This window comes from Saccopteryx leptura, chromosome 3, assembly GCF_036850995.1.
Source record: "Saccopteryx leptura isolate mSacLep1 chromosome 3, mSacLep1_pri_phased_curated, whole genome shotgun sequence".
Classification (NCBI taxonomy): domain Eukaryota; kingdom Metazoa; phylum Chordata; class Mammalia; order Chiroptera; family Emballonuridae; genus Saccopteryx; species Saccopteryx leptura.
This window is the reverse complement of record NC_089505.1, coordinates 340,766,394-340,790,522: the sequence shown is the minus strand read 5'-3', so window position 1 is coordinate 340,790,522 and position 24,129 is coordinate 340,766,394. Positions and strand designations below refer to the sequence as shown.

Sequence of the window (24,129 nt, the reverse complement as noted above, 5' to 3'; positions counted from 1 at the left end):
CTTATGCATTTCTTCGAGGTCATTGAATTCGGTTACATATAGTGTTTCATTATATTCTAGTATGAGCATCTGTATATTTGTAATGTCTGTGGTAACTTTTCTTTCATTTCTAATTTTGTTTATATGAGTCTTTCTCTTTTTTCCTGAGTCTAGCAAAGGGTTTGTCAATTTTATTAATCTTTTCAAAGAACCAGCTCCTCATTTGTTAATTAATTAATTAATTTTTGTTCTCTATTTCATTCAATTCTGCTCCAATTGTTATTATTTCCTTTATTCTGCTGGCTTTGGGTTGCTTTTGTTCTTCTTTCTCTAGTTCTTTAAGATGTAATGTTAGCTTGTTTACCTAACAGTTCTCTTGTTTCTTAAAATAGACTTGTAGTGATATAAACTTTCCTCTTATTACTGCTTTTGTTCCATTCCAGAAGTTCTGATATGTTGTGATGTCATTCTCATTTTTTTCTATATATCTTTTGATCTTACTTTTAATTTCTTCTTTGACCCAATCATTTTTTAGTAGTATGTTGTTTAATCTCTACATATTTGCGGTTTCTTTACTTCCTTTCTGCAGTTGATTTCTAATTTCAAAGCATTGTTGTCAGAATACGCTTGTTATGACTTCAATCTTCTCAAATTTGTTGAGGCTACTTTTGTGACCAAACATATGGTCTATCTTTGGAAATATTCCATGCACACAGGAGAAGAATGTATAATCATATGTTCTGGGATGAAAGACACTGTAAATCTCAATTATATTCATTTAATATCATTTATGGCAGATATTTCTTTATTGATTTTCTGTTTGGATGGTCTATTTAGACTGTCAATGGAGTATTAATGGTCCCCAATTCTGACTGTCTATAAGTCTGTTTCTCCCTATAGTTCCCTTAGTTGCTTTGTATATTTCAGGGCTCCCTAATTGGGTGGATTTATATTAAGAAGTTTTATTCTTCTTGATGTAGTGTCCCCTTTATCACTATAAAATGTTTATCTTTGTCTCTGTTATCTTTGTTGCCCTAAAATCTATTTTTCCAGGTATAAGTATGGCTATACCTGCTTTTCTGTGGATGTTATTTGCTTGTAGAATTACTTTGCACCCTTTCACTCTGAATCTAAAATTGTCTTTGCGAATCTAAAATTGTCTTTGCAAGCTTAGATATGTCTTCTGAAGCCAGCAAATAGTTTGGTTTGGTTTTTTGATCAGTCTACTACTCTGTGCCTCTTTATTGGTGAATAGTTGATTTACATTTAATATAAACACTGATGTATGAGGAGTTCCTATAGTCATTCTATTTTTTGTTTTGTGGTAGCTCTGTGCCTCCATTGGTTCTTTTCCTTTGTGTTTCTATCTATTGTTTTTGTTTGATGGTATTCCATACTTCTTTCCTCTGTTTTCTCCTTTTTTAAGCTATGTATCTCAGTTTTGGGTTTTTCGTGTGTGGTTATCATTAGGTTCATGAAAAAGAAAGTTTCATATATGCAGCAGTCCTCTTTCTTTTGAATGCATCTGATTTCCATTCTCACTTGTAAATCTATGCTTTTAATACCTTCCCTTTTATGTTTTTGTCATCACAAATTATCCTTTTTATGCTCTAAGTTTGTTGGTTATGTCACTCATAGTTTTGTGACCTCTTGTTCTTTGTTTCAGGTAGAATAACACCCCTGAATATTTCCTGCAATGGAGGTCTACTGGTGGTTATTTCCTTCAGCTTTGTCTTTCTGGAAAAGTCTTTATTTCTTCTTCATATCTAAAAGATGACTTTGCTTAACATGTTAATCTTGGCTGGTAATTTCTCTTTTCCATAGTTTAAATATCTGGTTCCACTCACTTCTAGCTTATAGAGTTTCTGCTCAGAAGTATAATGATAACCTAATGGGCCTCCTTTTATAGGTTACTTTCTTCTTTTCCATGGATGCCTTGAGGATTATTTCTTTGTCATTAACTTTTGACAGTTTTAAAACAATGTGCCCTGGTGAAGGCTTTTTAGAATTGAGGTAATTAGGCATTCTGTTTGCTTCCTGGATTCAAAGATCTAGCTCTTTCCAAAAGTTTGGGTAGTTCTCATCAACTATTTGTTTGAATAGGCTCTCTATTACCTTCTCCTTCTCTTCTCTTTCTGGTATGCCTATTATTCTTATATTGTTCTTTGTAATGGTAGTCTTATAGTTTTCATAGAGTTTTCTCATTATATTTTATGCTCAAGTCTCTCTCTTGTTCACTCTTCATCGTTTCTAGATTTCTATCTTCTTTATCGCTAATTTTTCCTCCATCTGGTCCACTTTATTTCCTATGCTCACTAGTTCATTCTTGAATTATTTTATTGAATTCTTCATCTTCAGAATTTCTGTTTGGTTCTTTATTAAAGTTTCAATCTCTTTGGTAAAGTACTATTTTTATTTGTTTATATGTTTTCTCAGCTCATTAAACTGCCTGACTATATTTTCTTGCAACTCATTGAGATTTTTTAGAATTGCTATCTTGAATTCTGTGTCATTTATCACATATTTCCATGTCTCAAAGTTTTTTTTCTGGAGATTTTTTCATTTTTTCATTTTCTGAGCTGCCTCACTATCTTCTTTATTCATGGTATTTGGTGGGTTCCTTCTCTTTCTAGGCATCTATGTATGTATGATTGGCACTTGTCTAACAGATTAATACGAACAAGTCTTTTTATTATTTTCCAGTAGGTGGAACTGAATTACAAGATTTTAAGCTCTCTTACACTTCACTGGCTTTTCACCACTCCATGAGGTGGTGTTTCCTAGTAGGTGGGTGCCTTCCCTGTGATCTAGTACCTCAGTCTCAGGGGACCAACCCAGCAGGGGAATGCAGTAGATGTTGAAATCTCTTTACTCCTCTGGGCTGAAGGTAGTACCAGCCTCAATATGATTCCTCCTCCCTTCTGGCTGAGCCCTGCCACTAGCTCCCAGATCTTGGGCTGCCTCCATGGCTCCTCTCAGTTCTTCTCCCTTCTTGCGTCCCTAGTTCACTCCCACTTGCTCACCTTCAGATAATTCAATATGCTGACTTCTTAGGCATGTTTGTGCATTGAGCAGGGAATCTTTTGTTGAGTTATAGTGTTCAAATTGTTGAAACTTCAAGGGGAGAGATAAAGAGGACTACCCATGCCACTTTGAGTTGATACAACTCTGAATAAAATACATCATATAAAAAAAATCCAGAAATCCAGAACAAATGCCAACCTATGCAGCTGCCAAAAAAGCAAGTGTAAACTGGGACTGTCCTGGGCAAACTGGCACATATTGTAGTTCTATTTATAGGTCCCTGAAATGAAGAAAACTTGAAAATGATTCAAGTTTAATTCAGTTGAAAATAGGAATAAATATTCTTTTTCAACTAAATATTGGCATTGAAACTACTAGAGTTATTTATTCCAAGTATACAGACTGTCTGATATTTACACAGTCAAACCAATTATCATGATATAATAAACATCTTTTAAAAAAAATATTTAGCCTTTCAGAGCTCATATCATATTCTTAAAAATAAAGAAGTCTCTTAAGCATTGGCTATATGAAAACATGTCATTATATATCTTCAAGTCTATTAATTGATCATTCTGCCAATAAAAGACAAAGATACTACAAAATTATATCAGTCACACCAGAGACTTTATTATTAAACTTTTTACTCATTTATCATCAGCACCAAGCATTTATTGAATGTGTATAAATACTAAAACTGGCACCAAATACATAGCCACTTTTCTGGTCTTTTAACCTGACAATCTGAAAAGCGCAAGTGAAATATCTAGAAATAAAGATTATTAGGCCACTGGCTTCCAAGTTATTAAGATTCTTTTTTTCTCCTAAGGCAACCATCGAGTTTTATCTTTTCTAGTTCCTTAACTCTTTATATTTTAATCTCTCTTTAGATTCCCTTTCAAAATGTAGTTTTCCTTACATCTTTTTATATTCTTTCTCTCATCTTCATGTTACTTTCCCCTCATTCCATATCTCAAATAAACATTCTGAATAAGATTCATGAGGATTATATCACAGTTTATAGGACAACTCATAGAAATAGAAGACATAGTCTGTAAATTTTATGTAATCCACACAGTAAATTCTAAATACCACTGGTTTGCTTCTAGGTCTACTATCAACACTCTATAAATACAGGCATCTCTGAATCTATTGAAAAGAGCCATTGATGATTACAGGTTGATTATGAAGAAAAATTCACTATTTTGGATTTAATTTAATAATAAATTTTAAACATTTACTACCAATAAAATTCCAATAAAACCAGCAATTTCAAAATGTAGCAAACATAGAGAATATTATCTTAAAAGTTAAGAAAAAAAAGTGGTAACTATGTCAGGTAATGGATAAAAACTAAATTTACTGTAATTATCATGTCATAATATTATATACGTGGATCAGGTCATTATGTTATACACAAACTAATGTAATGTTACATGTCAATTATATCTTAATAAAATTAGAAAATCTTTTTAATGTATAAAAATGTTATGTACATAATTTCCTTGTATTCTTATTGAAACATAGTTTACATTCAGTAAAAAGTATATAAATCTCAAGTTTAACACTATAATAGTTATTGGCAAATATATACAACTAGTAATCCATAATCCTGTCAAGATACAGAACATTTCCACTACTCCAAAAACTTTCCTCAACAAAAGCATTGTTATTTTCTTCCAGTACAGATTTGTTTGGTCCCTTCTTGTACTTCACATAAATAAAGTCATATACAGCTAGTGCTCGATTTATGACCACGACTGGTTAAGACAGACTGGTTGTAACACAATTTGGTTGTAAGTTGAGTAGGCTATATGTACAGTACTGTGAAATGATGTTACAAAAATCTTTAAGTCATATTTTATCATAATTTTCCTTCATTATTGTTATATATCATAATTTTCTTTGTTCATTTTATGCCATTTGTATCATCTCCACACCATATTGTTTCTTATTTTTACATTCGTCAGGTTTAAGTAAAACACTGCATTACCAGTACAACTGGTTTAATATTTGCAAAGACCATTTCCTCTTGGTAGACATCTTGGGAGGGGTTTGATGAAAAATATCCAAGACACAAAACACAAATTGCTGTACTGAGTGTGGCATAACAGTTGAAATGGTGCACACGGAGATGGTAGTGCTGCCAGAAGCTGGTCCACACTGTCGTACGCCCAACTGGGCAATGCTTGTGCTGCCAGACGCAGAGCAGTCGTGGCTAGCGATTGTGGTCATAAAGTCGAATGGTCGTAAGTTGCATAGGTCATAAGTCCATCAATATTTGTAACATGTACTCTTTTGTGTGGCTTTTTTCACTCAGCACAATGGTTTTGTGACATAGTCAAGTTCCTATTTTATATTCAAGTTCTTATTTTATGGATGCATAATACTTTTATTTGAATATACCACAATTTATTTGTCCACATTTTTGTAGACATGTGATTTCATTTTTCTTAAGGTAAATATCTAGGAGTATATTGACTGGGCCACATTTAATTTCATGAGAAACTTTCAAATACTTTTTCAAAACGCTTGTACAATTTGACATGTTTTACACTCTCAACAGCAAAGTATTAGAGGTTAGACTGCTCTGAATCCTCACAAGTGTTGTGATGTCAGGTTTTGCATTGTTTTATATTGTAGCCTTCCTATTAGTTGCATTAGCATATCTCACAATAGTCTTGATTTGTATCTTCCAACTGACTAAAGACATATCACATTTTTTCTTGTGTTTATTAGCTATTTGTGTATTTTTCTTGAAAAGCATATACACCAATATGCTGCACATTTTAGTATTATACTTATTTTTTTATTTAAATGTAAGTGTTCTTTAAATTATTTTTAAACTACATGTATTGCAGGTACTTTCTCTTGAAATTTTTGAAATAAAACTTGTTTATACACTTTCTTATCTTTTGATAAACAAAAGTTTTTATTTTGATGGTGTCTAATTTGTCCTTTTTTACTTTTATTAGTGCTTTCTGTGTTTGTCTAAGAAATCACTGTCTACCCTTAAGTCGTGAAGAAAGATTCCTCTAGTAGCTTTACAGTTTTAGCCTAAAACAAGGTCACAAGGATGCTCTTCTGTATTTTCTTCAAGAATTTTTTTTGTGACAGAAACAGAGAGAGGGAGAGATAGGGACATTCAGATAGGAAAGGAGAGATGAGAAGCATCAATTCTTCATTGTGGCACCTCAGTTGTTTATCAATTGCTTTCTAATATGTGCCTTGACCAGGGGGAGCTACTGGTGAGCAAGTGACTAGTAGCTCAAGCCAGCGACCTCACACTCAAGCTGGTAAACCCACGCTCAAGCCAGATAAACCCACGCTCAATCCAGTGACCTCAGGGTTTCCAATCTGCGTCCTCCACATCCCAGTCTGATGCTCTATCCACTGAGCAACCACCTGGTCAGGCTCTTCTAGAATATTTATACCTTTACCTTTTACATTTAGATATATGATCCATCTTTGTTGTATTAATATGTTAAAAAGGAAGCTTCAAACTTCATTTTTACTAAAAATTCAATTGTTCCAGTAGCATTTGTTGAAAAGATTATCCTTTATCTACTGAACTGCTTTAGCACCTTTGTCAAAAATTGGTATGAGTAGGTCTACATACAAACTCTCCATTCTGATTTATTGATCTATGTGTCTGTCTTTATGCTAATACCATACTGTTTACATTACTGTAGATTTATAATGTCTTCAAATAGGTTGTGTTAGGCCTCTAATTTCTGTTATTTTTAAAAGCTGTTTTGGTAATTGCAAACATTTCCATATAAACATTAAATCTATCTATATATATTGGTTAGACTGGGAAGAAATGATGTCTTAATATTGAATTTTTTTCATCCAAAACAGTTTATCTTTCCATTTATTCAGAACTTTATTTTTTTCATCAATGTTTCATTGTTTTCAGTATACAGATCTTGCACATATTTTGTTAGATTTGTACTTAAGCATTTCAATTTGTTGGTGCTAACAGATACGGATTTTATATTTTAATACTTTCATAAATATTATTCTTTTTATTTTTATTTTCCAAGTTGTTCCTGGATGTATTTTGAAACACAAATGGTTGACTTTATATCCTGCTACCTTGTTAAACTCACTGTTAGTTCTGATAGCATTTTTATGACCTTAATTTTCTACATAAACGATCGTGTTTTCTGTGAATCAAGAGGGCATTATTTCTTTCTTTTCAACATAAATGCATTTTATTTTACTTTATTTTATTTTATTTCATTTCATTTTTGCCTTATTACGCTCACTAAAAACTCTCCTACAATTCTGAAACTAAGTTAAGAAGATGGACACCTTTGTTATGTGTCTTTAATCTAAGGGGAAGACATTCAGTCTTTCACCATTTGGTGTATGTCAGCTTCAGGATCATCATAGATATCGTTGAATGGGCTGAGGAAATCTTTTTCTATTCTAGTTTGCTGGGAGTTTTTATTTAAAATGGATGCTGGAGTTTGTCAAATAATTTTACCATATCTACTGAAATATGATTTTTTTCTAATTTGTTAAAATGGTAAATTATAACTTTTCAAATGTTTTCTAAATTCTTGGGATAAACCCCACTTGGTCATGCTGTATTATCATTTTTATATATTTATGGCTTCAACTTGCTAAAATTGTATTAGGTTTTACATCTACATTTATGAGGAATGTTGGTCTCTCTGTTTGTTTTCTTTATACTATCTTTGGTCTTGGTATTAGGACAATTTAGTTAAGAGAAGAAGTTGAGAAATATTCCCTCCACTTTAATTTTCCAAAAAAGTTTGTATAGAAATGGCATTACTTCTTCCTTAAAAGATTGTAAGTATTTAACAGTGATGCTATCAGCTCTGCAGTTTTATTTGTGAGAAGGATTTTAACCACAAATTGAATTTCTTTAGTACATATAATGCTATTCAAGTTATTCTTTTGTTCATGAATAAGCTTTGGTAATTTGTGTCTTTCAAAGAATTTCTCCAGTTCATCTTGCTGTTGATTTTACAGGCATAATGTTTTTCAAAATATTTTCTTGTTACTGTTCTAATATCATTAGAGTCAGTGGTAATGATATCTCTCTCATTCATGATATAGGTAATTTGTATTTTCTTTTTCTTTTCCTAATTAGTCTGTCTAGAGTTTTAAGAATTTTATTGATTTCCCAAAGAATCAGCTTTTGGTTTCATTGCTTCTGTTTTCTATTTCATTGATTTCTGTTTTAATCATTATGGTTTACTTTATTCTGCTTACTTGAATTTAGTTTGCTCTGCTTTCCTAATTTTCTTAAGGTAAAAGAGAATAACAATGTTTTCAGATCTTTCTTCTTTTCTAATATAAGTGTCTACTATTATAAATTCTGTCCTAGGTACTTCTTTAGTGACCCTACATATTCAGATGTTGTGTTTTCATTTTAAAGAAAGTTAAAAATGTTTTGTATGTTCTCCTTGGATTTTTTTCTTTGGTCTGTATGTTAACTAGTTTCCAAATATTAGGGTTTTCCAGACTTCTTTCTATTACTGATATCTAATGTAATTCAGAGAATCTATTTTTTATTACTTGAATTTCTTTCAATTTAATGACACTTGTTTAATGGCCAGAATATGGTCTATCTTGGTAACTTTTCTGTGTACTCCTAATAAGAATGAATATTCTACTGTTGTTTGGTGGGTTGTTCTATAAACATGGACTAGGTCAGTTTAGTTAATGGTGCTGTTAAAGTCTACTATATCTTTGCTTATTTTCTTCATACTTATTCTATCAGTAATAGAGAGAAGGATATTAAACGCTCTACTTATAATTGTAGATTTGTCTGTTTCTCTTTGTAGTTTTATCAGTTTTTGCTTCATTTATTTTGAATTCTGTTAATATAGACAGAAATGTTTAAGATTTTATGTCCTCTTGATTAACTGACAATTTTATCATTATGAATTAACATTTTATTCCTAGTAATAGTTTGCTCTGAAATCTACTTATATCTGAATATAATCAGTTTATGAGCAGAATTAGCACGGTATACAGTTTTTTTTTCTTTCTTGTTACTTTTATCTACGTTTGTCTTTATATGTAAAATGTGTTTCTTGTAATGATTACTTTTTCATTATCACATTTTCCTGTTTTGTTTGTCTAGTTATCTTTGATTGGATGCCAAACATCGTGATTCTATTTTGTTGGGTGCTGGATATTGTTGTATTCTTACAAATTTTCTTGAGTTTTAGTTGGCTGGCAATTTAATTGTTTGAAACAGTCTGTCTGATCCTTTCAGGTATTGCTTTTATGATTTTTAATCTGCCCCAGAGCAGTGTTTCGTTTAGCATTTATTATTCTCCATTGCTGAGGCAAGACTTTGCAAAATACTGTACCCAATGCTTCAGGAATCATGAGGTTTTTCTAGTCCAACTATTGGGAACTCTGTTCTTGGTCCTATGTGAATGCAGGCCAGTGTTCCCTTTGATCATTTTAGATCATTCTTTCTCTGGCCTTAAGTAGCTTCTTCACATGCACCAATCATCACTTCATTGAATACACAAGGAGAACCCTCTGGAGATCTCCAATGATCTTCCTGTTCAGCTTTCCCCTTCTCATACTTTATCTAGCAAATTCCACCTGCCTTGGTCTCCACAACCCCTCAGAACTGTCATCTCAACTCAGGAACATTTCTGGGTTCTCTGCTTATACTTCTCTCCTTGTGCAATAGCCTCAAAACTCTCTCAAGGCAATATGCTAGGGCAATCACAGGGCTTACTTTATTGATTTCCCATCTATCAAGTATTACTCTCTTTTGATGTCTGATGCCTCATTTCTAAAAACCATCATTTTATAATTTTGTCTATTTCCTCAGTGTTTCAGACAGAATGTAAAGCCAAGCCCTATAACTTTAACTATACTAGAAGCAGAAGTATTAAACATATATTTAAATTATTACTTTTACTTTAAAACAATCAAATATCACAAAGATACTTTGAAGGCCATAATTAACAGACAATAAAGAAATAACAGTAATTACCAAACTGTTAAATATCCATTATATTTAACTTGCTTTGGTGATGTTTATGCAACATAATCAAATGTCAAAATAACCTGGAGATGTTTTCTCTGAACCTATGTACCCTGATTGATTAATGTCACCCCATTAAAATTAATTTAAAAAAACTTTACATTTTAGATCCAAGATAATCGTTTTCTTTTTTATTATTCTCTTGACATCACATCTGGTAGCACTCTTCATCATGTAACAAAATGCACTGAGATATAATTGAGTCATATGACATTAGTTTAGTTTCCACTATTGCCTAATTAAAATTCCAGACAAAATCATAATGAAGTCTCTCAGTACTTACATTGTGATATTTTAAGCAGTAAAATGTAACAGGTACTTAAAAATCTGTAATGCCTATCAAATATTATTTCTTTATAGCTATGCTTCTTAAAACGCTTTATAGTCCATTAGAAGCAAGTAACTGTTACTTTTAATTTTTCCTATCACTTGTTAATTTTTGTTTTGCAACAGAATAAAGAAGTAGTCAACTTTGGCCAGGTAGCTCAGTTGATTAGAACCTCATCCTGACATGCCAAGGTTGTGGGTTCAATCTCCAGTCAGGGCACATACAAGAAGCAACCAATGAATGAAACAAATGGAACAACAAATCAATGTTTCTCTCTCTCTCTCTTTGCCTCTCTCCCTCTCCTCTTTCTCTCTCAAATAAATAAATAATATTTTTTCTTTAAAAAAAAAGGGGGAGTAGGGAATAACAGAATAAGGAATATTTCACAATCATATTATTATGAGATCTAAATCAAAATGTCTGCCAAATATATTCAATTTTAAATACTTATCATGATGAAATTATTTCAGCCAGGTGGTAACAAGTAATATCTACATTAATATTCAATAGTTTGTTGAATAATGAATTTTAATAAGTTATAATATGAATAAAGATAACGGTTAATTGAACACAATACTGTCAGTTATAAGACAGAAAAATAAAATGGAAATTTATACCATGAGAGAGGACTTTGAAATACAACATAAAGATTTTTTAAACTGAAAGTCTAAAAATAAATATTTTGTAACAGTCTTTTTACTACCTTAAAAATGAAATCCAGAAGTAAAATATCCTAACTATATAAATAATTACAGATAGTTAGACATATATATTCCTAACTATATAATAAAGGGGAAATAAATAAGTTATAAAAATAAAATATATTTAAATAAGTAAATGCTCAGGCATTTACTAGATATAATAACAAAGGAGTCAGATGCTTGCAGCTACATAAACATATTCAATCTGCCACCAGGTAGCTCTCTTCCCCCTTGTCCTCCACCAAATAATGTGTCAGGACATTATGTTCAAATGTGGAATTACGTTGCCTCTAAGAACTACAAAATTTTACTGTTATGCCTCTTAGTTTTAGTTCTACAAAGGACAACTGCCAATAAGCTATTAAAAAACAACAGTGTTTCCCTCACTAACATATTTCTAGATGCCACTGTGCCTTGCTACTACTCCACACTAGTAGTATTGACATCACTTGGGAGCTAGTCAGAAATAGAGATTCTTGAGTCTCCCTCAGACCTAGCAAATTCAAATCTATGTTTTAATACGATCACCAGGTTATGTATGTAAGTGAAAGGCGAAGAAACCATTAAGTACTCCTGGGAGATATTTTAAGAGAAGAGGGTAAGCAAATTGCACATAAAAAATGATTATTTCAAAATTATTTTAAAATCTCTACCAATATTTTATATCTGTTGATAATAAAAATTTGCCATTTTTATGAATAAGTGAATTAAGCAAATATTCATGAACTCAAAACTAAGGTCTTAGGTCAACTTGGTATTTATTCATTCAATAAATTCTAATAGTCTATATGTAAAGCACCTGCAAGAGAACTAAAACATCAAAAAACAGGTCAAAACTGCTGTAGCAAATAATTAAAAATTAAACTAAACCTCCAACCCTGGCCATTGGCTCAGTGGATAGAGTGTCAGCCCAGCTTATGGACATCCTGTGTTTGATTCTCAGGGCACACAGTAGAAGTGACCATCTTCTTCTCCTCCTCTCCCTCTCCCACTTTTCTCTCTTTTCTTCTCCTGTAGCCAGTGACGCAATTGATTCAAACGTGGTGCTGAGGATGGTTTGGTTGGGCCAAGGAATCAGTCTCAAGCACTAAAAATAGCTCAGTACTTGAGCATTGGTCCCAGGTGAGGTTGTTGGGTAGATCCTCGTCAAAGCACATTCAGGAGTCTGCCTCACTATCTCCCCTCCTCTCACCTAATATAATTAATTATTTTTTTAAAAAAACTAAACTTCCTTAAATTAAGAAATACAACATACTTTTCTATCTCTCAAACACAGTCCAATGTCCACAGAGACTTAAATTTAATTGAACCAAAGATTCTCTTTTTGAGGGCACTGATTTCTGAATGGTACTGAAGAAAAAAATCACTAATAATACTGTGAACTGGAGTTTTATATTCTTTATCAGTAACTCTTCTTCACTATTCAATTTAAAAACTGCTAGTAGGTAGACTCATTCATAGGTTCACCTGAAACCTATATACTCTTATTGATCAATGTCAACCCATCTGCACTGAGATGTGCAGAGTATTCCAGCCATGAAATCAAATGGTTTCCTCCAAAGACAAAACTATTAATATATTGTTTCAATTTTGCTAGCTACTATCTGATGTGACTCCTCGTTATCTTACCTGTTCTAAATGGCTGTCCGATACTCACCACCCTGTAAATACTATTTAGAATTGTTTTTCCACAAATGTATGACTTTATACTTGTTCACACAGAAATGTATCTGCCACTTCTGGATAATACATATACTATATACCAGATTTTCCTTAAAAACTTTAACTCAGAATGAGAAGTATGGAATAGATAAATAATATTCTCATAAAACCTTTCATTCTCTTCCTTCCAAAGGTAGGAAATAAAGAATCATAAACATTAACTTAAAAAGCTGAATACTTTTAACATGGAGGCCATAAATTGAACCAAAATAGTAATAACAGCCCATGGATACATCAAAGTCATAAAACCCTTTCATCTGTGCTTACCTGCTTAAAAAACCACTTCGTCCTTCAGCCCAGGATAGGACTTTTAGAAACATTGTTAATCATCCCCATTAACCCCTACTTCCAGTTAGTCCTATCAATCCAACCTCTCTGATTTGTGTCTTAAAATCGCATTCCTTTCCTATGACAATAACCTCCTATCTAAATTCCTTGTTTTGTTTCACTCTTTATTCTGAAAAATCTGATAACCTGACACTCCTTCATCAAATCCAAGATTGCTCAAGCCTACAATAGCTCTAGTCCTAAACATCACTTTCAGCATTTATATAAAACATAGACATTTACATTATATTTAGACAACTCCTTGCCTAAAAAAAAACTTTTTGTATTTTTGCTTCTGTTTGGAATGAAGATTAAATTAATATGTTTACCTAAAGATTAAGCAAAATGTTTACCTGTCTGAAGCTATGTCACTGGAAATTTGGTGCTTCACTCCCGACCCATTTTTAATAGAGTCCTGTCTTGTGAGCCCATGAGATCGACTTTTCTCCACTGCAGGTACGGGTAAGTCACCTGAGGGTCCTTGGAACTGGGCCTGCTCATGCAGTTTTGCCTTCTTCTCCTGAGGCGCCTCCTCATTCCGCAGTCCTCGGAGAACCTTTTGATCAGGTTGCTGTGGCATATTAGATCCACTATTATAAAACCAGGCTCCTGATTTAGTGAGGATCTCTTGTTGTTTTCGGCACAAATTACATACCCACATGACCTGCACATGAATACAAAGGGAAAAGAAATTAGTGTTTCCAAAAGTTTAAAACAAACAAAAAGAGAGACAATTCAAGTCAACAAAAAAGTATATGGTTAAAAATGTAATCCAGATTAACAGCTACCATTAATTAAGTCACATATTCTTTCTTTTAATTTTTCCAGAATAATTATAATAAAATAGACAATGTTTACTTGAAGCAGAAATACCAAACAAGTTATTAGTTGTTTATATGTATTCTTTAATTATTTTTATTTAAATTAGGAACATAGTTTAGTATGTAAAAAATGAATTTTGAGGCAAGACAGACTTGGGTTAAAATACCAACTCCAAGATTAGAAACTGCAAACTTCAACAAGGTATTGAATTATTCATATCTATAAAATTTAGTTTCCTAAATAATAAAATAAAAAAATAGGGATAATAATACAAACTTTCCTGTATTGTTTTGAGGACGAAAGATTAGAAATAATTTGTATAAAATGCAGAGATGATGTATCATAGAAGTATACACTTGAAACCTATATAATTTTATTAGCCAATGTCACCCCAATAAATTTAATTTATAAAAAATAAATTAAAAAAAAATAGCCTGGCCTGTGGTGGCACAGTGGATAGAGCATCAGCCTGGAACGCTGAAGTCACCGGTTTGAAGCCCTGGGCTTTCTCAGTCAACGCACATCCAACAAACAACCAAAGAACAACTGAAGTGAAGCAACAATAAGTTGATACTTCTTGCTCCACCACCCCTCTGTAAAAATCAATAAGTAAAATAAAAAATATATGTCTAGCACAAAACCTAGTATATGTTAGACTTTCAGTAGATTACTGTATTAGTATGTTAAGTTAACCTTCTATCACCAATTATATTATAGGCTTCCTAAGAGGGTTTTATTTATTTTAAGTAATTCTTAATGACTCAAAAATAAATTTAAAAAGCTAGGAACATTGTTGATCTTCAATAAAACCGTATTAGTTGCTCATAGTTTGTAGAAGGACAAGTTTTAAGTGCAGAGTTTATTCATGCTGTTTTGAAACAGATCCCCAAAACTCATTAAGTTTGCAACAGTCACAATCTGTGCCCATCAGACGGCACATAGCCTCTTTTCTCCCAACAGCACACCCTGGTAAACCATCATTTTACACTTCATTGTTTAATATAGAGAAGTTTCTCAGAGTCCAGGGATCTAAAATATCATAACTAACATCTGTGGGACCAGAAAATCTTCACCCTCTTCTGAAAAATACTTTTCAATTAATTAGAAAACAATAAAATCACATTCATTAAATAAAAGGTGAGTTCATATTTCAAGTGAGTGATTCTGCTGTTTTATGTCAAATACTGAATCATACAGAGCTCCCATATTGCTGAACATTTCTTCATGGTTTGAAAAACAATAATATAAAAATTCAGAGTAAAAAAATCAAGTGTTTCCAACTAATACAAGGATATTTTTATAAAAGACCATTTAATGTTTTTACTGAATTGTCTATTATTTCAGTTTATATTGTTTGTATAGTCTATCATAGAACATTGTATTTGATAACTTTTCACTACTGTATTTTGTTCTCTGAATTGTATATACATTTCTTCCTAACTCAATTTAAAGTTCATTGCAGGCAAGGTCTATATCTTCTTATGTAAAATAAAACCTTAGAAATCATAGAACAGTAGGCTTTCTAAATGCTTGCTAACTTGAATTTATTTGAAGTCCTTCTGGGGGGATTCATGATAATAAAATATTTTATGTAACTAGATTAAAATGTGTTTCATAAATTTCCAAAAGAATTAGCCATCAATAATGTCAATATATGTGACTACTTTATTTTTTATAACTAAACAAAAAGGTTTTTAATATGAAGATACCAAAATATTGCTCAATTTAAAAATAAATACATCATAGTTCAAACTTTTTTTGGTTTGAATACACATAAAATATAAATATATCTAACCCATTAATATTTCAAAAATCAATTTTCAACCAAAATTTCAGCCTTTCAATGCCATCTTGTGACAAATGTAGGTACTGCAGATCTCTTTTAAAAGTGAAAGGCACACTTAATACAGAACCACAAAACAATGTTCAAATAAATCCAGTATGAATTTCAACTTTTCTGTTTATTTTAAATCATTACTATACATGATACAGTGATATATGCTATGATTCTGTGACAGAATTTACCTAGAATAAATCACATTCACAATATTCAAGAATAACATCTTTTCCTCCCTGGTAATTAACAATGAAACAGAAATGAGAGTATGCAATACAATTAGCCAATCAAGGTCATCTGCAGAAACAACCTATTGCTGCTTTATTATTTATCATAAGGTAAGCAGGGTACTTAACCTGTTCTAGAGCAGAGACTTTCAAAAACAGCCCTGGAACAGCAGCATCAGTACACCTGAGAACTCATTAGACGTGCAATTTCTCAAGCCCCACTCCAAACCTACTGAATCAGAAATTTGGAAGGGACCAGAAATACATATTGTTTGTTTGTTTGTTTACTTGCTTGTTTGTTTTTGCCAAATCCTATATAGGTAATTCAGATGCTTGATAAAGTTAGAGAACCACTGATTAGGGCAGAGATTCCCAGCTCAATGTGTGAAATGAGTTACAAGTGTGTTTCTCTTAATGGCTAGATAAAGCTAATGGAGGTCATGATCAGCTTTGCCAACTTACCTCAATGCAACCTAGGTAAGTCTATGATTTCTGCATAGCCCAAAATGAGAAAAAAAAATGTGGAAATGCTACATGTGTTATTATCCTCATCTGTTAAAACCCAGTGGAGGCCCTGGCCGGTTGGCTCAGTGGTAGAGCGTCGGCCTGGCGTGCAGAAGTCCCGGGTTCGATTCCTGGCCAGGGCACACAGGAGAAGCGCCCATCTGCTTCTCCACCCCTCCCCCTCTCCTTCCTCTCTGTCTCTCTCTTCCCCTCCTCCAGCGAGGCTCCATTGGAGCAAAGATGGCCTGGGAGCTGGGGATGGCTCCTTGGCCTCTGCCCCAGGCGCTAGAGTGGCTCTGGTCGCAACAGAGCGACGCCCCGAAGGGGCAGAGCGTCGCCCCCTGGTGGGCGTGCCAGGTGGATCCCGGTCGGGCGCATGCGGGAGTCTATCTGACTGTCTCTCCCTGTTTCCAGCTTCAGAAAAATACAAAACAAAACAAAACAAAACAAAAAAACCAGTGGAGTGTAATATAAGATAAATCAGTATAAGGCATGATGTAGGATATTTGATTCCTAATGAAGACCTCAATGGATTAATACACTCTGAGCTATCAGAATTCATTGTTCTTTTTCTTATGGTTTCAATGTTCCCTCCTAAACTGCTAGCTTCTAGTCATATCCTAGCACCCAATTACCTTTATTTTCTTCTTTTCTGTCTCCTCCCACACTTGGATTAATAGTTTATTAATCTTTAAAGTTCAGGAAGCCTAAACCCACTCACTTTAAGTAGTAAAAGGGACTGACACTTTCATTTGAAGCCCTTACACCCACAGCAACTTAACTTATAAATCGATGAAACTGAACTATGTCTCACAAATACAAACACATATATATGCTATGAGATGACTTTTCACTAATTGGCTATAAAATGATTAATGTCTATCAGAGGTAAATTCTGTATCAACAGAACACAATTTAACTTACATGGGAAAAAAATAGCAGGACTTTTAATAACAAATCCATTTAACCGATTAAGTTAACCACCCAGTGCGTCTTATGATGAATGTTATTCAAAATATCTTAGAAATTTTATATGCCTATAAATCACTATGGTTTGCTGTTACTCATAAATATCAAAAACACCTAGGCCTTAAAATTACAAAGTCATATAGAATTCAAAATTATAAGATATTAAATTCAGTTTTCAATATGCCAACTTTTTCAAAGTGATATAGTAATATAAAAAATGAAATACTCATGACACAAATTTGTCACATTACTATAAATTCCATTCCAGGCCCTGGCCGGTTGGCTCAGCGGTAGAGCGTCGGCCTAGCGTGCGGAGGACCCGGGTTCGATTCCCAGCCAGGGCACACAAGAGAAGCGCCCATTTGCACCCCTCCGCCGTGCTTTCCTCTCTGTCTCTCTCTTCCCCTCCCCCAGCCAAGGCTCCATTGGAGCAAAGATGGCCCGGGCGCTGGGGATGGCTCTGTGGCCTCTGCCTCAGGCGCTAGAGTGGCTCTGGTCGCAACATGGCGACGCCCAGGATGGGCAGAGCATCGCCCCCTGGTGGGCAGAGCATCGCCCCTGGTGGGCGTGCCGGGTGGATCCCAGTCGGGCGCATGCGGGAGTCTGTCTGACTGTCTCTCCCTGTTTCCAGCTTCAGAAAAATGAAAAAAAAAAAATTCCATTCCAAAGTCATACTTGGATTGAAAGGAAGAAAAAAACTAAGAAAAATCAAACTTGTCTATTTAAAGCAATAAAAATGGTAATTGTAATAGCTAAACTGAATAGTCAAAGAAAGCAAAACCAAAATTATCTTAAATGCATACAGTAAGTTACAGGAATTTAAAGCTCTAGAAACTCTGTGATTCTCATCTAAACAGAGATAATAAATAACAAAGTAACTCAGAAAACGGTAGGATTATTGGTTGGAGACTGGTGCTTATGAGACCATAGGCCAACCTCATAAGATACAGCTAATTGCACAGAAGAATTTACTAAATTCCACCTCTAATCACTGCCAGCCTGCTTATAAATGTGTACATTTGACAGAGAAGAGTGTAAATTGATCAGTTTAATCCTGTCAGCTGACAAAACAGATGTGGAAGAACCTGGCTAGCTAATAAATTTATTTCCTTTTTCTCTTAGAAATCTATATTGTAGCTCCCTTGTAGCTAGGGACGGCATGGCCATATGACTATGTTCTGGCCAGTGGATTATAAATGAAATGATGTGGCCATTTTTATGATTACTATAAAACTCTCATATATTCCCACCATGCTCTTCATTGCTGACCCTCGGGGATAAAGGAGCCACTGGAAAAAAAAAAAAGGAGGCTGGGAACCACAATGAGCACTTGGAAGAGAGCAGGATGCTGATAAGCCACACCAGTGTGGACCTAAGGCAGGTAAGAAATAAGCTGCTACGGTGTTGAGCAACAGAGACTTTTGAGTGGATCTTCGATAATTGATAACATTTCCTTAACTAATTCAAAATATTTTTAAAGTACATGTTTTATTGTACATTGTACCACCAGCATAATCTTTGCATGTAAAGAGCAATCGCTACTAAAACCAGCAGCATATAAGTGTGCTCATTTTTAACCCAGAACCAGCTTTCTCTAAGTCATTAAGAACAAGTTGTGCACATTTCTTCCCAACTCCACATTCAGGAAAGTAATGTGGTTTGTTTGAAAGCAGCCATGGGATGTATTTAGACTACAGGAATTAGAAAATGCTAGGAATCAGGGCTTTTTCTTACAGAAAACCAGTTGTTGATATTATCAGTACCACACTGAACATAATGTATTTACTATATTTTTCTAAAAGATTAATACTACAATCAGTGTTAGTAGATAAACTTGGATGAAGCTTTAACTTACCATAAAAATTCAGACTATAATGTATCTATTTATTTATAGATGGAAAAATAACTATTAACATTGATTCAATAATTATTCATTTATACAATATTCATTAAATGCCTACTATATGCCAGACTATGTTAAGTGCTAGTAAACACAGCTCAACAGAAATAGATATTACTGTGGAGTGTAAAGTATAGTGGGGGAGAAAATAAGCAAACAAATAATTGTGCAATATTGTTTATATTACTATTACAATAAGTGTTACAAAAGGAATGCATTCACATCATAAATCCCTTGATGCCCTTCTCTCCCCGGGCTATGTTTAGAAGAAAAGGAGGATGTAGAAGAAATCTACAAAAGGCCTGGAAATTCAGAGTCTCAATCACAGCATTACTCTAAGTATTCCCATCATCAGAGCCATGGTGTCTCTGTCTCTCAAAAGACAAAATACAGCGGTATTCAGGGCTACTAACCTACAAACTCCTCCCCCAACACTAGCTTGGTGGATTTGGAAGGTTGAAGTACTGGCCCATCCTCTGACAGTGTTAAAATTATTCAAGTGTGTTCCCTAAGCAATTAAAAAATCACGATAATGCCTATTTAATAGGTTTCTGGATTTCAAAACAAAAAGAAAATTTTGCTTCATCTGATACCCTAAGACAAGCACAAGACTTTCTCAGGTCCCCGTGAACTGCAAGCATGGCCTCTCTAGCTATCGCCACATGTGCAGGCTGCAGCTGGAAGGTGGTACGGTGTTTTCCATAAACCTCTCAGAGATAGCAGCAGTACAGAAGAAGCTTCAACCTTAAGCATTTCTAAGTCTTAATTACAAACTCTTTGTTTGGCTACTGGGCTTTAAAGCATACAAACAAATGTAGCTTGTTTATTTATCTATATTTGTTCTGTTTTTCCTCAAAAGCATACCTACCAGATTTCTTTTAAAGCCACCCACTAAATTTTAGTCTAATAAATAGCTCCTTTGGTTAAATTCTCTATTTCTAATCTTTCTATCCCTTTCCCTGCTGTTTTTCCAAGAAAATGTTCTAGGTGTTCTGTGGGGCTTCTGCTGCTGAACAATGCAGCTCATCTAATCCTTAACTGTTTTTTCTCTATTTAGACAGGGCTGTGCTCCACTACTGACCTGATCTACTTCAGCTCCCAAGGCACTGCTGGCTCCTCTTAGTCTCTGTCCTCCATTCAGCCATGGCCCAAGCTGTCTGTTCGCAGCCACTTCTGCAAAGACACCTCATCCCTCATCCCTCATCCCTCACAATGGAGGTTGGAACGTGGGTGTGTCATGACGTGAACAAGCAGCTACTTCTGTGTCCATGCCACATTGGAACTAAGGATTCCTCTAGAAAGCTAATGCTTGGCCCTTTCTTGGTCTATCCATGAGGCATTGCCAAGTTCACTCTGAAGTACCTACACCCAAGTGGGTGCTAGGACACCTTGAGAGGTGATGTCTTCCAAGAACCTCAAATATTGAGGGTAAAAGCTGCCCTTCAACGTAACCAATGTGCATTTCCTCCTGGGTCAGAGCCGGGAATGAAGAGCTTAGTTCTGATCATCCACTGGCCTTACCTCTGTCTTCTTTCTTCTTCCCCACAATGTACAAAGACAGAAGGGGGCAGGCTCTTCCTTGACTTCCTCTTTCTGCATACCTAACACTTTCCCCCAAGTATCCTCAGGCTTGAACTAATGAGCTTCAGAGTTCCCACTTTATCATTGCATAGCTTTTCTTAACCCAATTATTCTCTAATGGGAAAAAATAAGGAGCCAGCTTACTGATATAAGCATCTAAAATAGGGGGCACTTCAAATATATCTTGTACAGTGCAATCTGAATACTGTCAGCTATATTCAAAGATTAATATCTGCCTAAGTACAAAGTGTGTATTACCGGCTAATATTCAAAAGACCCTAACATTTCTCAATAACTAGATTATGTCACTAGCTATACTTACCTCAGAACTGAAACAGATTCCCGATGCAAAGACCAAGATTCCCAGAACAAAAATCAAGACGGCAATGGGGCATCGTGTACAAAAACAACTGAGTGCAAAAAGGCCAAGTGCAACAGAAGAATAAGTACACATTCATGAAAGAATTTGATCATTTTACACAACAGCCTTTTAATAGAGAAGGCTCCTTCCCAGTCAGGGGAAAGTGTCGTGAGTTCACCCTTCTCCATTCCTTGATCAAAGAATAATATTTCTGGCCCTGGCCGGTTGGCTCAGTGCATAGAGAGTTGGCCTGGTGTGAGGATGTCCTGGATTCAATCCCTGGTCAGGGCACACAAGAGAAGCAACCATCTGCTTCTCTTTCCCTCCCTCTCTCCCTTCCTGCTGTCTTCCAGCTAGTGGCTCGGTTAGTTCAAGCATCGATCTCAGGCTCTGAGGATACTTTGCTTGGTTCAAGTGTCGGCCTTAGGTGCTGAAGATGGCTCAGTTGATTCGAGCATCGGCCTCAGATGAAGGTTGCCGGGTGATTTCCAGGTGAATCCCAGTCAGGATGCATGTGAGAGTCTGTCTCTCTCTATCTCCCCTTCTCTCCCTTAATAAATAAATAAATAAATAAATAAATAAATAAATAAGGTTGCTGCTCTGCTTTACTAAACTCATTCTCGTCTCGTTTCACTGGTGCAAACAGCACTGAACAGAAGGACCTTGCTTTGGGTCCCTGACCTTGAAGGGTGGGTAGTAAATGGACCAGACCCACACCCAGAGAAAAAAGTGCTGAGAGCTTTAAGTTTCTAGTAAAATGGCTGATTTTTCTGCTCTGAGCAGGAGTTGAAAAAAGGGAAGCTGGAGGCGACAGAAAAGGACTCTAGTCCAACCAAGCTGGGTCTTTAGGAAGGTGACATAACCTAGCATATCCAAAGTTAAGGTTACTAAAGAAATTATTTTATAAGCGCCAAGTTTTGAATACAGCATGGGGAAAAAGTAGGTTTACAGTTGTTCCTATGGAAAATAATACAATTAATAAATAATAATACAAGAATAAACTCTGTTTTCTGTACTCACAACAATAAACCTACTTGTGCCCCACCTCATACAGCAAAATTAACTTAAGTCGGTAATCTAAAGAAATCGCACAAAACACCAATGGTAGGGGGGCCTGAGGTAAATATCAGAAACTAGTGAACAAAGCCAGTTTGAAGAGTCAAAATGAACCATCTTTGTAACTTCTGAACAAATACCGCTACTGCCTATGGTTGAACTTCAACATGCTATTCATAGCATGTTATTAGTAAGCTAGTTCCTTTGGAAAAAGATAACAGTGTTTTAAGTATTGAAGGGTTAATTCACATTAGCAGTATGCTCCAACAAAAGAGTTAGCAAGTGAAACTAGCCTGGTTTCTACCAGTTAAAGTAGAGAACTGACATGCTTAGATCATTGAGTTAATAATTTCCACGACTTTACAATAAATAACCAATTAAATAAGAAAAATGAGACAAGCATATAATTGCGTTGCAATTTCAACAGCTTCATAATACACATAATAAGATGGGTCCATCTCCTATGTTTTAGCAATTTATATCCCAAACATAAATAAAAGACAGGTAATTATAATAAAAATGAAAGACAATTAACTTGAAAATACCATCAGTTATTGTATCGCCATGCAGTTAACATTACTAAAAATTTTAGAGAGTAGCACTATTTAACAAAACACACAATTGCAAAAAACCCTGCAACTTACACTTATAATTCCAAAAAATATAGAGAGAATTAAGAAGTATAGTGTGCTCTACCACTTTGCATAAACTTAAAACTTTACCCCTCTTTTTACTTTCCTTAAATTTTTTTATCTCTATATATTAATTTAATGCCATGAATAAATCTTAATTTTTAACATTTTTCTGCTAAAATAGACGATGCTTGTATGGTAAGATTTTTGTTTCTCTACCCAGAACTATAGCTTATAGATAAAAATTAAAATTAATGAATTAAATTAAAACAGAAACAAAATGAAAGAAAATAGCAAGCTGAAGCCTCGGTCCAGTGTCCTAAACCAAGAAGCAGGTGCCACTGGCTGAGAACATAGCTCTTTCAGGATAACAGAACTAAAAGTGCTCCATGTAAAATGAGAGTCTGGAGTCAAGTTCACTTCCTGATGCCCAGGACTTTCTTCATTAATAAAAGGAGTTGAAAAAATGTTGTAGGAAAGCTGTCTCAAGTTACAGATTCCATAGAGCTGTGGACTCAGTCACGTGGAACACTGTCTTCTAACATAATCCTGAACAAAGCCAACCATGAATTTGTAAGATCATCAATTTAAAATGTCACTAATATATTAATTTGCAATATCACTAAATATCAGGATGGAGGCAAGAACCCAGCTCAATACTGAAGGCTCGGTCTTGGATTAGAGAACCCAGACACGGATGAAGGCAATCACACAACTGTTAATAAGGGGAAAGAAAGGGGAGAGAGAGGAGAAAAGGAATTACAGTGAAAACTTTTTTTAAAATCTCACAAAGAAAAGGGGAGGGAGATCTAGATAGTTTTATATTTTGACTCATACAAAACACTGAAGGGAATAATCTCAACTTATTATAGAAAGAGAAAAGGAAAGTTCCCCAACTCAATGTATAAAACTAGAAAGACTAACAGCAAAAACCAGAGAAAGGCAGTGAATTCGTTTCCTGAGGCTGCTGTAACAAAATCACCACAAACTGGTGGTTTAAAATAACAGAAGTGTATTCTCTCACAGATCTGGAGACTAAAGTCCCAATTTGAATTCAGTATCACTTGACACCAAAATCAAGGTTTCAACAGTGCCACATTCCTTCAGA

General features: G+C 34.5%; 1 protein-coding gene across 35 annotated transcripts in view; it reads right to left on the bottom strand.

The window, feature by feature from the left end:
- The window catches only part of RIMS2 (regulating synaptic membrane exocytosis 2), a 644,704-nt gene that overhangs the window by 439,655 nt on the left and 180,920 nt on the right, over positions 1-24,129 (bottom strand). For all 35 annotated transcript variants that reach the window (XM_066379295.1, XM_066379287.1, XM_066379300.1 and 32 more), the window contains one exon: positions 13,486-13,796. In XM_066379295.1, the coding sequence (XP_066235392.1) occupies positions 13,486-13,796 (311 nt within the window). The remainder of the gene's footprint in view (positions 1-13,485; positions 13,797-24,129) is intronic.